This window comes from Sardina pilchardus, chromosome 15, assembly GCF_963854185.1.
Source record: "Sardina pilchardus chromosome 15, fSarPil1.1, whole genome shotgun sequence".
In the NCBI taxonomy this organism is placed as follows: Eukaryota; Metazoa; Chordata; class Actinopteri; order Clupeiformes; family Clupeidae; genus Sardina; species Sardina pilchardus.
This window is the reverse complement of record NC_085008.1, coordinates 14,143,900-14,157,022: the sequence shown is the minus strand read 5'-3', so window position 1 is coordinate 14,157,022 and position 13,123 is coordinate 14,143,900. Positions and strand designations below refer to the sequence as shown.

General features: G+C 43.1%; 2 protein-coding genes across 2 annotated transcripts; one reads left to right on the top strand and one right to left on the bottom strand.

The window, feature by feature from the left end:
- The first annotated feature begins 8,696 nt into the window (after window positions 1-8,696).
- Window positions 8,697-10,959, top strand: nr2c2ap (nuclear receptor 2C2-associated protein). The gene is made up of 5 exons (XM_062555591.1): window positions 8,697-8,801; window positions 9,700-9,790; window positions 9,926-10,031; window positions 10,151-10,219; window positions 10,587-10,959. Exons 1-5 carry the CDS (start codon window positions 8,749-8,751, stop codon window positions 10,706-10,708), a joined length of 441 nt encoding a protein of 146 aa, XP_062411575.1. The 5' UTR covers window positions 8,697-8,748; the 3' UTR covers window positions 10,709-10,959.
- rfxank (regulatory factor X-associated ankyrin-containing protein) lies at window positions 10,833-13,118 on the bottom strand. The gene is made up of 8 exons (XM_062555588.1): window positions 12,838-13,118; window positions 12,503-12,595; window positions 12,193-12,258; window positions 12,005-12,105; window positions 11,773-11,898; window positions 11,598-11,664; window positions 11,419-11,499; window positions 10,833-11,117 (listed from the first exon to the last, which is right to left on the bottom strand). The coding sequence occupies exons 2-8, from the start codon at window positions 12,588-12,590 to the stop codon at window positions 11,047-11,049; spliced, it is 600 nt and encodes a 199-aa protein (XP_062411572.1). The 5' UTR covers window positions 12,591-12,595; window positions 12,838-13,118; the 3' UTR covers window positions 10,833-11,046.
- Between the last annotated feature and the right edge of the window lie 5 nt (window positions 13,119-13,123).

The following is a 13,123-nucleotide window of genomic DNA, read 5'->3' as shown; positions in this document are numbered from 1 at the left end:
AAAGTACACATTCTTTGGTCAGTCAGAAATTATTGAATTCAAGAGCAGACCATTGCGATTTTTTCCTCTTCTCATAGCTAATTGATAGTAGCATAGGCTTAATGGCAGGCTGCTTTAAGCTGTCTTTCGGCCGCCGAAAGAGAAAGACGAGGGAGATCGGCACCCAGACTGCATTGGAAGTTGGCACCCAGGCTGGAGGGGATGCCCTCACAGCCGAGGTGGGAACCCAGGCTACCTGGGAGACCGCTGAGGCTGACACTCCCGATTGGACTGACAGTAAGACTTTTAGCTGATTTCTAATGTAGCTGCTTTAATCCATATGATTATGAAGGTGTGTTATCATCTCTCTAATGTTGGTCTCAACAAAGGTTTTATTATTGTCTTGTAGTTGTCTTCCTCGGGATGGGATCCCAGATGGTGAGCATATAGGCCTAGGCTAATTATTTAGGGTGCAGTCACTTTGTTTGATAGAACATTATACTAAAAGTAGGCTATACACAATGAGTCCTTATACCTTACCTCCTTGCTGCAGGGTCTTCAGGATGTTCAGCATGGGCTCGTGCTGCCATTCATGGTAGCTACTTTTTCATGTCATTACGGGTCTCTCCTATAGTGACTTCAGCTCTCCACTGCTTTCAGCTTTTCAAGTTAAAAGACATTTTCAAAATAATTTGTACTGGCATATTAATTATGTATATTACGTTATGGTATTGCAGACTCAGGAACTCCAGAACACCCGCTGGACAGTGGGCTTTGAGCACGCAGAGTGGTTCTCCTGTGGTCCGAGGGTAAACAAGCAAACAATGAAGATATTTTAGCATTGTTTAGACTAGGTTTTACCATCTGAGTGACTTCTTCGGTGTACTACTGTACCTCTCCACTTCTGTTCATCAGTTCACCAGTGTGTTTCTTTCGTGTAGAGGGTGGAGGTGAAACTCTCCTGCATGGAGAAGCTGCACGACTCTGTGAAGCAGCAGTGGTGGCACCTGACCAACACTTTTTACATGGAGACCCCAGAGGTATTCTAATTAGCAACGACTTGTTGGTTTCTTTGATTGTCAGTTATCTCGTCAATGGTTAACACATTTTCACATCACCCTTTCATTTCTAGGGAAGCCGTTACCAGTATGCTTCTGCGAAGTTCGTCACCTACATCCAGGTATAGATACTTGGAGGTGTTTCTATATTAATGGATCTTCACCCCCTTTAACATGTAATATATGAGTGAGTATATAGACCGTTATTCAGTTGGTTTGCAGACTGTTGTTTTCTTTTTCTAGCGGTACTGTGGTGGGATCAACCAGGTCTCATCCCGTCTCGAGACGGAGGCCAACCTTCACCTGGAGTTGGATGGAGTCCAGGTACTTTTCTTGCTGTCAGCCATCAATTCTTTACTAAATCTTATTTATTATCATTATCACATGGTGAATGGTCTTCTACAGATGGTCGAGATTTCCCAGTCATTCCAGGAAATGACCATCTCTGGAAATGGAAGGGTGTCCACCACAGAGCGGGCCAAAACCATTCTTGTCCCTGCTCCTACCTTCCCTCCTCCCGAGCCTGCTTTTGGTCCCGGACCTGACGCTGCCTCTGGCCCTGATGGCCCCGGTCCCAACACTGCTGCCGGACCTGATGCTGCCTCTGGCGCTGACGCCCCTGGACCCAACACTGCTGCCGGACCTGATGCTGCCTCTGGCACTGACGCCCCCGGGCCCAACACTGCTGCCGGACCTGACACCCCTGGCCATGACGCTGCCAGTGGTCCTGGCATGCCTGGCTTTGGTCCTGTCTGCGATGCTGATGCTGCTCATCTTCATGCTACCTGTGGCCCTGACGCCGCTGGTCCTGGTGCGGCTGGACAGGGTGACATCCATGGTCCTGACGCTGTCCGTGGTGATGCTGCATGTGGTTCTGGTGCTGCTGGCAGTGCTGCTTACTCCTCTGGTACTCTGAGCTCTGCTCAGGTAATATGAAGCGTTCATGCTAGGGCTATTCCCCAACTTAAACCTGCAGAGTTTTCCGGTGATAAGCTGTTCTTCCTAGTGATTTCATCCTGTCATTCTCATGTGTTTTGACTGTTTGCTCTGGTAGGGGGATGGAGACAGCAACCTGCTGCCTGAGGCCATGCAGGTTCCCTCCCTCTAGTAAGTATGGCGCTTGTGAATTGGAAAAACACAACAAAGCCCACAAATCACGTGGTATGAATTAGCAGAATGGGATCATTTAAAGAGTTTGAAAGAGTTAAAAACATGCTTTTTTAGCTAGCAGTCTTTCCCAGTGGAAAATCTGAAACACAAAGTGACATAATATTAGTCTCAATGTGACCGTGTTCTTGAATTTGTTATTACAGCCAGTTCTTCCTGCCCTCTGGTCTGGAGGACTTCTCTGTGAGGCTTAATAGCCTGAGACAAGCGTTTGCTGTAAGTACTAATCCTTGACATTGATCATTTTGATCAGTCCTTTGTCTTGGTCGCCAATTTCTTGCACATGAGGTCTGAGGTTTCTCACCATTTAAACGTGTTGTTTGTTTGTATGTTTTAATGCTTTGATCAGGTCTTGCTCGCCGAGGAGCAGTATGCTAACTTCATCACCGTGGCAGGGAAGATGATTTTGCGCACTATGGCTGCTCTCAACGGACAGGTAGCATTCTTACTGTAGATTGCATTTAGTCTTACAGGACCAGATGTGACCTTGACACGCAACAATAAATCAGTGAATTGCGTGACTGAGTGCACATCTGAAATGTATGCCAGGCAAGACCAGAATTCACTGAACAGATGTTCTCTCCCCTCCCCCCTCTTTTCACTTTCTTCCAGGATGCTGGTGCATTTCAACAGGCCTTTGACCAGCTAGTGGCCTTTGTCCAGACTCCTGGTAGTGCTCAGACCATTGAGACTGAGCTTCTGGAGGTTCAGGTATGTCAGGTTGCTGTACTCATTAGCTCACCTAAGCTAATGTCCTCAGGTATAAATTCATTGATTTCTTTTGGTTTTAGATCCACCATGTCAACCTGCTGGACGTCATCTTTGAGATGGTGTTCTTTGGGGAGCTTCAGGGGACTCGTGCCAGGCTGGCCCCTGTGAGTTTTGTGCAACCTCGGTCTCTGTTGCCCATATAGTCATTACATAGTCCTACCTAATTTACACCACTCTCTCTCTTCCCTTCTGTAGCGGGTTCAGGGTGGGTTCTTGGATCATCTAGTGAAAATGATCCATGCCTTCATGCCCCGCCCCTCCGAGGCATGGCTACCTCAGGCATTACAATGCTGGGAGCTGCTGCGGGTAAATAGCCTCTTCACCAACCACCTCCTGGATGTAGTTTATGGATCAGTAGCCTTTTGGACTAAATGTGCTCTCTTTATGTCTCCGGTCTGACCACAGGCTGACGTGCTGGGTTTCCTGATGGAGGTCTTCTTCCTGGAGTGGAGTGTGTACAGCCGACCGCAGGACCTCTCAGACGGGCTCTTCAGCTGCCTGGAGCAGCGTGTAGACCAGCTGCTGAGCAGGATGACTGCCACCTAATATCCTGTTTTGTGATTTGGATGAAACTTAAGGGGCTGATTAGTGCAAATTTAGGGGCTGTTTGGGGTAAATTTTAGGGGCTGATTGGGGTACATTTTAGGGGTTGATTAGTGCAAATTTAAGGGATGGTTTGGGGTAAATGTATGGGGCTGGTTGGGGTAAACCTTAGGGGCTGATTGGGGTAAATATGATGGTTAGGGCACCTGCATCGTGCGCTGGAGACCCGGGTTCGACTCCTTTCCGGATCCCAGCCTTGCTTTCTCTCCCATTCGCCTCCTGGCACTCTCCACAATCCTATCAAATAAAAATAAAACTCCTCAAAAATATGCTTTAAAAAAAAAAAGACTTAAGGTGCTTATTGGGGTAAACTTAAGGTGCTTATTGGGGTAGATTGAAGGTGCTCATTGGGATAAACTTTAAAGCCTGATTGGTATAAATGTAAGGGGCTAATTGAGCTAAACTTTAGAGGCTGATTGGTTTAAGTTTAAGGGGCTGATTGAGCTAAGCTTTAGGCGCTGATTTGGGGTAAACATTAGGGGCTGATTGGGGTACACTTAAGGTGCTAATTGTTCTAAACCTTACAGGCTGGTTGGAGTAAACTGTAGGGGATGGTTGGGGTAAACTTTAGGGGATGGTTGGGGTAGATTTAAGGGGATGGTTGGGGTAAACTTTAGGTAATGTGTGAGGTAGATTTAAAGGAATGGTTGGGGTAAACTTTAGGGGATGGGTGGGGTAGATTTAAGGGGCTGATTGGAGTAAACTTTAGGGGATGGGTTGGGGTAAACTTTAGGGGATGGGTGTGGTAAATTTAAGTGGCTGGTTGGGGTAAACGTAAGGGGCTGGGTGGGGTAGATTTAAGGGGTTGGTTGGAGTAAACTGTTGGGGATGGGTGAGATAGATTTAAGGTGATGGTTGGGGTAAACTTTAAGGGATGGGTGGGGTAGATTGAAGGAGCTGGTTGAAGTAAACTTTAGGGTATGGGTGGGGTAGATTTAAGGGGCTGGTTGGGGTGAACTTTTGGGGGATGGGCGGGTAGATTTAAGGGGATTGTTAGGGTAACATAAGGGGCTATGTAGGGCAAAGTTAATGGGCTGATTGGGGTAAACGTAAGGGGCTATGTAGGGTAGACTTAAGGGGCTGATTGGGGTCGATTTAATTGGCTGGTTGGGGTAAACTTTAGCTGGGGTAGACTTTAGGTACTGATTAAGTTAAAGAGTTACACTTAAGGGGCTAGATATAATATGATTAAAAATAGTTTAAATATTTTGTATGGTTGCATGATCTCCTTTGCTCTTCCCTTAAGAGACACTGCTCTACCATCTTTCTATTTCTCTCCCTCTGTAGGTGTTTTTTGTGCCATCCCATAGGACCGAGAACGTGAGGACTTGGGAACACACAGCTGCACAGCTTCTGTGGACCAGGTACATTTAGGAGTGGACATATTCTTGGATTCAAGGAATGATGTAAGGTCAGACATTCAAACATTCAGTGGCCTCTGTGCCAGATCCTGATATAGAAATATGTTTATCAGGTCAGATGTTGGAAGCACAAAAAATACTGTACATAGCTTTGACTTTCTCATTGGCTGTAGCAGGGCACACATCTTGACACATCGGAATTGAAAGTTGGCGTAGTCAGAGGGTTTTGCTTACAATTGCATAGAATACTTGCTCTCAATTAATTACTGTACAATTAATTATATGGGAAATATAGTTGACAACTGCTCCTGCATGTTTTATATGTTGAGAAATCTTATTCATTTCAGAATTTAAGGAGCCCTGACATATAATTAAAAAGAAAAATAGCTGAAATAGAAACTGTGTTTATTATGATGCCTTTGAGAGGCAGTGTTTTTGTTTGTTATTGTTTTTGACAACAAAGTCTTCTGCTGCTTTGACTGAAGTTCCAGTGAAGCAGTGGAAGAACTAAGCTCTGAACTGCAGAGTTGTCAGACTTAGTATTTATTTTCGCCCGCCTCTGTTACATCAATTCAAGTCAATGTTATTGATTTATAAAGCTCCATTAACAATAGAGATGGTCTTATATAGCGCTTACAGGGAGACGTTGCCATTAAAATTTCATAATTTCTCAGAGAGCGCTCCTACCCAACCTCAAGGGGTGCAAGCATGTAGAGAAACACATTTTATAGCACATTTTATTCTGTATCAGCCATGTGGGGCTATAACGATGCCAAGTTTTGTTTGGACTGGTGGGATTTCAGTAATAATATTCTCAGCTAAAAAATGTTGAGAGGACAAAAACACTAGCCTGTATGACCACTCGCTTCCATGGTACAGCGGCCATAATAAAGTCACATAAGAGTCCTTATTACTATTTGTAGCCTTTAATAATTAGTCAAACCTCAACTAAGCATTCAGACTGACATAGGTCCCCTCTCTTATGTACTGAATGTGAAAGCTAACCCCAACAGCATGCATTCAACCACAATATTGCAGGGTATTTTTTCACTTGGTCACATCATCAACATGTGAGCTTGAGCTGCCTGCTCGATTACCGTTAATGCCTTCTGCCAGAGAACACAATGCCCATAGACTTGTCTGGGGTTTCAGGTCCGTGTCCTGAGGCAGGTCTTGTGCCTTGCCCTCAAGCAGGTTGGATTGTTGACCAATGAGGTGTTAAGTCGGAGTGGCCACACTTCATAAGCCTTGCTGATGCAGCTCTCCTGTACAGGCTCTGACAGCCAGGGGGACAGACAACACAAAGCACAGGGGACTCATGGCCCCAATCCTCCAAACTTGCAGTTTTACTCATCTCACTTTTTTTTTATTCCAATGGCGCTAATCGGGCCTGTATTGCTGGGGGCAGGGATGTTTGAGTGATAATTGAGCACCTGGGGTTTGCACCCGTGTGATATCTGCTGGGAATGTTGAGGTTTGCTCGCCAGAAAGTCAGTGATTTTTTTTTCTCTCTCTCCCTCATTCTCTTTGGAAGACCGGAACACGTCAACACCATTTTAGTCCTAATCGCAAAGCAATCATGTCATCAGAGTCTTGCAGAAAGTTTCAGTTTGAATCAGCCACTAATTTCATCAGCATTACACTCACACAGCTCCCAGACTTGAAACAGCAAGAATAGGCAATCACTCACACAAGGAACCATGCCCCATCATCAATCAGTCTCCCTTGTAAGGCACAGCAACAGTAATGCACATGTGACTATACTCTTAACACTGACAAAATAATGCAACTGATGGTATGTGAGGAAACAGACGACCGTGACAGAAACTCGCTGCTTGAGGTTGTAAGTGAACAAATTACAAAAGATTGTGTCTAGTAATGGAGGCAGTGGAGCATATTGTGAAAATGCTCTGCTGCTTAATGGTTTAATTAAGAACCTCACTCAAACTAGAGCAGAAAATTCCAGCAGAGGATGTGGCATGTGAGGAACAGCATAAACTCAGTCGCCTAATTGCTCCTGTGCAAGCAGATGTGTCTGACATTCCTGGTCATTTTCTGCTTATTAAAATGTTGAGTGTCTCAATGCACATTAAATATTGAAAGTGTGCAATTACTCAGCCTTGCCCTCTAACTATTCGCATATATGTCAGGTTTCGCCCATAAAAAAGACTCATTCAAGAGTATACTGCAGCACTCAGTTGACACCTGTCAGTAGTGTAAACGGCAGTTCATTACTGTAGCAAAGCGATGTTTGGTGAGTAACACTCTGAGTTAAGACATTTTGCCTGGCATCTTTTTTTTTTGTAGAGGGAGATGCTTCATTCCCTAAGCAAGAGCTACGATTAATGATCCGCTGCAGCAGGACAATCTGCTCAAGTACCTACAGCTCATAAACCTCGGAATGGATCAAATTCAACCACAGACAGGCGGCTTATTTACCTCTTCCGAGATGCCAGACAGAACAGACGTTCTCTCACTGAGTCACATATACGTCTTATCCCACAACTGGATAAAGGAAAAAACTCCACAGGCAAACATCAAAAGAAAAACTTCTTTAAAACTATTATGAACTCCAGGAGCTTACAGTCATGTCAGTGCATTCTAGAACAAGGAAAGGGGTGTCCTCCAAAGACCTGCACCCTCTGCAATTTTCACACAAGCCCAGTTCCATCAGGTTTTGTAATTCAGACTTATTGATTATCCACAGTGGGCAGTGCACCATAACCAGGACGGCCTGGGTGCTTTCATCACCTTGAAAAACTGCCTGTCCCTCTCCAAAAACACCCTCTGGACAATTGTTCCTCTGTAGAATGGAAGGCAGTCTATCAAAAAAAAAGAAAGAAAGAAATGTGTGATTCAAAGATACCGTGTCTAAACACTAAGCAGTCACGAGAAATGATTTAAACTAAAATGATCCAAGTAGTCTATTCAATGGTAAATTACCACTGAAATGGTCTGTGCATGGCAACCTATTTCACACATTTGTAGGGAAAGTAAATGCTCTCAAATCCCTGAAGCTCTCATTAAGCAACAATGTGTAAGTGTTCTAGTCGGTCTACTGAAGGTCATTGCAACATTTATCTCAATTTAGATGAAACCTATTGTGAACTGTTCACTCAAAAGGATTTCAGTGCTGGAAAAGCACATTAAACAAATCACATACATCTATATATTGACAATATTTAAACAGAGGCCTTCTAAGTTCTATTAAGGAGATATCTTTGAATTTGTTCCTCACTGTTGTGTAAAATAAGGGGGGGGGGGGGCGCTGGTAATGCTGTTGATGCTAGAAGGATAGACCATTACTGCCATCTTGAGGTCTTTGGGAGGGTAAATTATGCACAATGAGCGCTTAGGCCTGCTAAATTTGCCCATTTTATCTGTAAATCAGCAAGGTTATTGGGTGAATAGTATGAGTATTTTTAGCTGTAGGATTTCAAGGGATAATTTTGCAGTTAATGGGGACAATTAATTTGGTGATCCCACTTGAATAGCTGATTCAGCTATATGGCATGTGTAGGCCTACTCTTTACAGGAGGGAATTTATTCTGTAAAGCATGCAGGGAAATGTAAAACATTGAGTGATCAGCATACCTAGACATCTTTCCACGTGTCTCTTCCCACTGAACATGAATATTTCATTGTCACAATTTACTTTTGACTACACTGAACATTTGAGCAAATGCGTCCGGCGACTTTATTCACGGACTCAGTTCAGTAGGGGGCGATAGAACGAATGTAGGCTGTTCCTGTAATCGGGGAACACGGATGTGTTTTGGTCCTTGTTGTGATTACTCTTTCAGCCCCACATGCTGAATCCAAAGATGGCTGTATCACTGATATGCAGTAAAACACAGCACAGGTACGGAAATGTAGCTAAATGTATGTGTGAAATGCTCTTAGAGATGGGTAGGTTAGGCTACTAAGCATGTGCAGAACATGGTTTATTTGCCTTGCCTGTGTTAGTTACGGGCGCTGGTTCGTGAAGCTAAAATCATGTCGACAGTGTTGTGGTCATAGCCTATAGCATTGATGCAGCATGAGCTTTTAACTTAGATGTGTTATCAAGAGCGGTGGTACGCAGTGGGCTACTGGATAGAGGAGAGCAGACCAAAACCAAGGCTGCCAACTCACACATTTGGACATAGCAATGCCAAACGCCACGCATGCCTTTAATCCTGACAGTTCTTCGCTTCCCCTATGTAGTAATGATTTTTTTAATTAAACGGAACGAGATTTGTAGGCTACGTCCAGCCAGTGTTCGCTGCTGACGATGAGCGCATCTGTCAAACAAAAGCGCAAAGTTGCTTATTTAATTCTAGTTGGACGAATTAAGGAACGCATAGAATCACACGCTGAAACGAACCAATTTAATCTGGAAAGGTAAAATGAACCCATTTAAAAAGAAAGAAAGGACGTTTTTTTTGCATGGAAATGACCCAACATATAGGCTTCAAGATACCACCAACTCGTGTACAGTTCTCATTTTAAAATAAAATGCAAGGCCTCATCTTCCCTTTCCAGGTGAAGTTGATTTGTTTCAGTCTGTCACTGATAAGCCTCTAGGCTGTGTGTTCCTTAATGAGTTTAGTCGTTCAGTTATTGCTTGATAAGACACTGTTTGCTTCTATTTGATGGTCAGATGTGTAACAAATCTCACTCCAAGCTAATCTAAAAAATATAGCCCTGTTGATATCCAGTGGCGAGGTGAACAGTACAAGGCGATGAATTTTAAACTATTTTCAGCCCTGGTTTAACAGAGTGAGCTCAGTCTTGAACCGAGATGCCAAACAGTTTGGGAAGAAGTACATGTTCGATTCCAACGAAGAGACGTGCTGGAATTCAGATCAGGTAGGCTGCTTGCAAAGAGTAAAGAAGGACTTCTATACTCTTTGCAGCTTCTCGTTTTCATGCAAGACTCTGCAGACTGAATTAATGGGTGAAGTTGATAACAAGGTAATAACTAGGCTATATCTGTGGTGACAGGGCGATTCTCAGTGGGTCTTACTGGAATTCCCTCAAAGTGTGCGGATGACCGAGGTAAAAGTACAGTTTCAGGGTGGATTTTCAGGGAGGACGTGCAGATTACAAGGTAGGTAGATCAGGCTATCTTTAACAACAGTAGTTACAGATGTTTTGTCAGTAGAATTCTTACATGGGCTACTCCCACTAACCAACACTCGGGACTGTGTGTGCTTTCTCTCACATCAGGTTGCCTACAGGAGAACGACTTTGCTCAGATCACAGACTTTTATCCAGAAGATGACAACTCATTACAAATATCCTTATGGCCTACCTTGACAGCAGTTATTTTGTGTTATATTAGCCATCTTTGTTTTGTATGGCGGTCCCACAGAATTTTTAGCTTTAGGTAAATTAATCACTTTTGAAACAAATACACATGTAAGTCAGGTTGTGAATGGGATGCCCTATTATAGGACACGGTAAACACACTGATATTCCATAGATTGAAAATGAAACACTTTTAAAATGTGACAAATCAATTCAATTGGAAATGCATTAGTCAATTGGTTGTGCAGTAGGCAGAGGATTGTTGTCTACACTGGTTCTGTTCTTAGCCGGAAAGCCAAACATGCTGGGCTGGCACTGTCCTTGTGTTTATCCTCTCCTTAACTCCTCACCCACAGCTTTCCCATTCAGGAGGCCCCCCCAGTGCACAAGATAAAAATAGTATTTGAAAACAGTGCTGACTTTTTTGGAAGAATAATTATTTACTCTTTGGATATCCTGGGAGAAAGAATGCAATGATTTTTTAAGGAAGAGAAGTACTACAGTAAAATAACAACACTGCTTTTTTTCCCTTTTTTTTTACCCCAACGGAAGTTGTCTGCCACTACATCTACAGCATGAAAAAAGAAACTGCTAGAAACTGTTATGGTAAAATAATCACCCATCAAGAGTGCCTTTATTATTTAAAAAAAAAATTACACATCTTTGTCACCCCCTTTAAAACAAAGTTGACAGTATAAAAAGTAAATAAACACAAGTTTTGTACTTTGGTTATGGTTACTGGTCCGTGTTTGTATTTCTCCTTCCAGTCCCAGTCAGTGCTGTAGCTGCCCGTTCACTACCCTCTAGTCCACAAATTATGGTGTCTTTTCATTTTTGGGTTTGTAACCTAGCATCTTCAGAATGTGATCCTCAATGGCCTTTTGTGCTGTTAGGAAAAATAGCATTATACTTAAAAGAATTCCTGCAATTTTTCATATAGATCTCTTGTTTGTCAAGTTCATGAGTACTGTCAGCACAAAACAACTAGAACAATCAGTCCTACCTAGCTCAAGTGGCTGCAGCCAATAGCTAGAGCTGCCAGGCAGCTAAAGTGCTACACTGGGGGTATGAGCATGCCCCAGGTGTGTAGCACTGTTGCTGCCTGCCTGCCACTCGATAGGGGTTTACTAAAGGCTTGTGAAGGATGGATAAACTAATTCCAGTGAAAGCATATTTCATGCACTTGCCTTCTTTGTGCCCCAAAGCGACAGCCAAGTCCATTGGGTTATACCCAGAGTCTGCCTCAAAGGTCAGATCAGCACCACCAGCTAGAATAGACAATAGTAAGTGCACACTAATCTCAAACAATTGAGGAAGATGCATCATTGACATTTATATCAGTTGAAGGTAAAGGAAGTATACTCACCTAAAAGGGCAACTACGCACCCAACATGGTTACCTCTCACTGCATACAAAAGTGGAGTGCCTCCATTCTGGGTATATGGAGTTCGGAGATTAGGGTTTGAAAAATGAAGTAATATGTGCCACTCAAAAATGTCATGTGTAAGCAGATGAGTATGCGGAAGGGAAAAAAGTCTTACCCAATCATAGGAGTCTATGTCAACGCCCTTTTTCAGAAGAAGAGTAACAATGTCAGCATAGCCTCTAGAGCTGGCCAAAGTCAAGGCACTTTCCCGCTCGCGTGCAAGAACTTTGGGATCTGCCCCCTTCAAATGAAATACAAAAAAAACACTTAGGCCAACTAGATTGATATGATTTGCTGACATAAAGCAGTGATTCCTAATCCTTTCTGAACCAATGTGCTACACTTACTTTTTCCAAGAGGGATTTTACCATGTCAATTTCACCAAAAGCTGCAGCCCACATAAGAGGAGTGTATCCACGCCTATCAGTGGTGTTCAGCAAGGCACCATCTGAAAAGACATGAACCACCCATGTCAACTGCATTTGATAGTAGTCACAAGTGGTCTTTGTGTTAGTTAGACAGTACAACACTTTACCTTTGGCAAGATGGATATTCACTTGTGGAATGTCACCTTGAGCTGCCAACTGGTGTATAGAGAGGTCTGGAGGAACACAGAGGATAAAAGCTTTAGCAGTGAGTCAGTGCTCAGTGACAGTTTTGAAATCTACTACGCATATTTATAAATGTACAAAATAAACGTATAAAGTTACACGACATTTGCCCTTTTTTAATAGCCTCTACATTACATTTTGCATGTGACCACTGAGCCCCTTTTCTTCGTTTTAAGTCACAGCAGGGTTCATGTTCAGTGCAGTTTCTCACACATTAACACCTTAAAAACTTACTGTCCAAAGTAGCTGGTCGAACTGTAGCTTCGTTTCCACGTTGTTTATTTGTTAAAGTTGAGTTTGTGGGCACAGTATCTTTGTCCATGTTACCTAAGGATAAATGTCAATTAAGGGCGGTGTACCAGAGTTTTGCCTTACTTTTTCTCCACTGTACATAACATCTACTGAAACCAATCATAAATTCTAAGGAATATGGCTACACTGTGTCGACTCCACTAGCCAACAGGCCTAATTAAAGTTGAGTAAAGACGGAGTAGCCTAAATGTTGAGTCCATCGCACTCAAGCTTTGTTACCGGTCGTCTATAAACTATTTAACAAATGATATTCTTACCGCATCAGCATATGCTACAAGACTTCAAAAGGGTATTCGATATGTCATTGCATAATTTTTATCCGACGTTTCATTCAGTTGCTCCAGATAGGGATGCTTATCAAAAGTGAAACAAAAATGCACAATCCCATGATGCATTTGACGATTCTTTACGCGAGACGCATTTAATGCATTAGTAAGACTAATCGGTAATTTCCCGTAGACATTGCCTGTAGAGACATGTAAAGACATTCATTAAGTCACTGTAATATAAGGGACGGTGTAACAAGTTTAACGTAGCCTAACT

Bases quoted from the DNA above. Each gene is read 5' to 3' on its own strand.
- nr2c2ap (XM_062555591.1), top strand. From the start codon at position 8,749: ATGCTGAATCCAAAGATGGCTGTATCACTGATATGCAGTAAAACACAG. The intron at 10,032-10,150 runs GTAGGTAGATCA...CTCTCACATCAG, and splicing joins GAGGACGTGCAGATTACAAG to GTTGCCTACAGGAGAACGAC. The intron at 10,220-10,586 runs TATCCTTATGGC...TCCTCACCCACA, and splicing joins AGATGACAACTCATTACAAA to GCTTTCCCATTCAGGAGGCC.
- rfxank (XM_062555588.1), bottom strand. From the start codon at position 12,590: ATGGACAAAGATACTGTGCCCACAAACTCAACTTTAACAAATAAACAA. The intron at 12,259-12,502 runs GTAAGTTTTTAA...GTGTTCCTCCAG, and splicing joins TCGACCAGCTACTTTGGACA to ACCTCTCTATACACCAGTTG. The intron at 11,500-11,597 runs GTGAGTATACTT...TGTCTATTCTAG, and splicing joins GTGCGTAGTTGCCCTTTTAG to CTGGTGGTGCTGATCTGACC.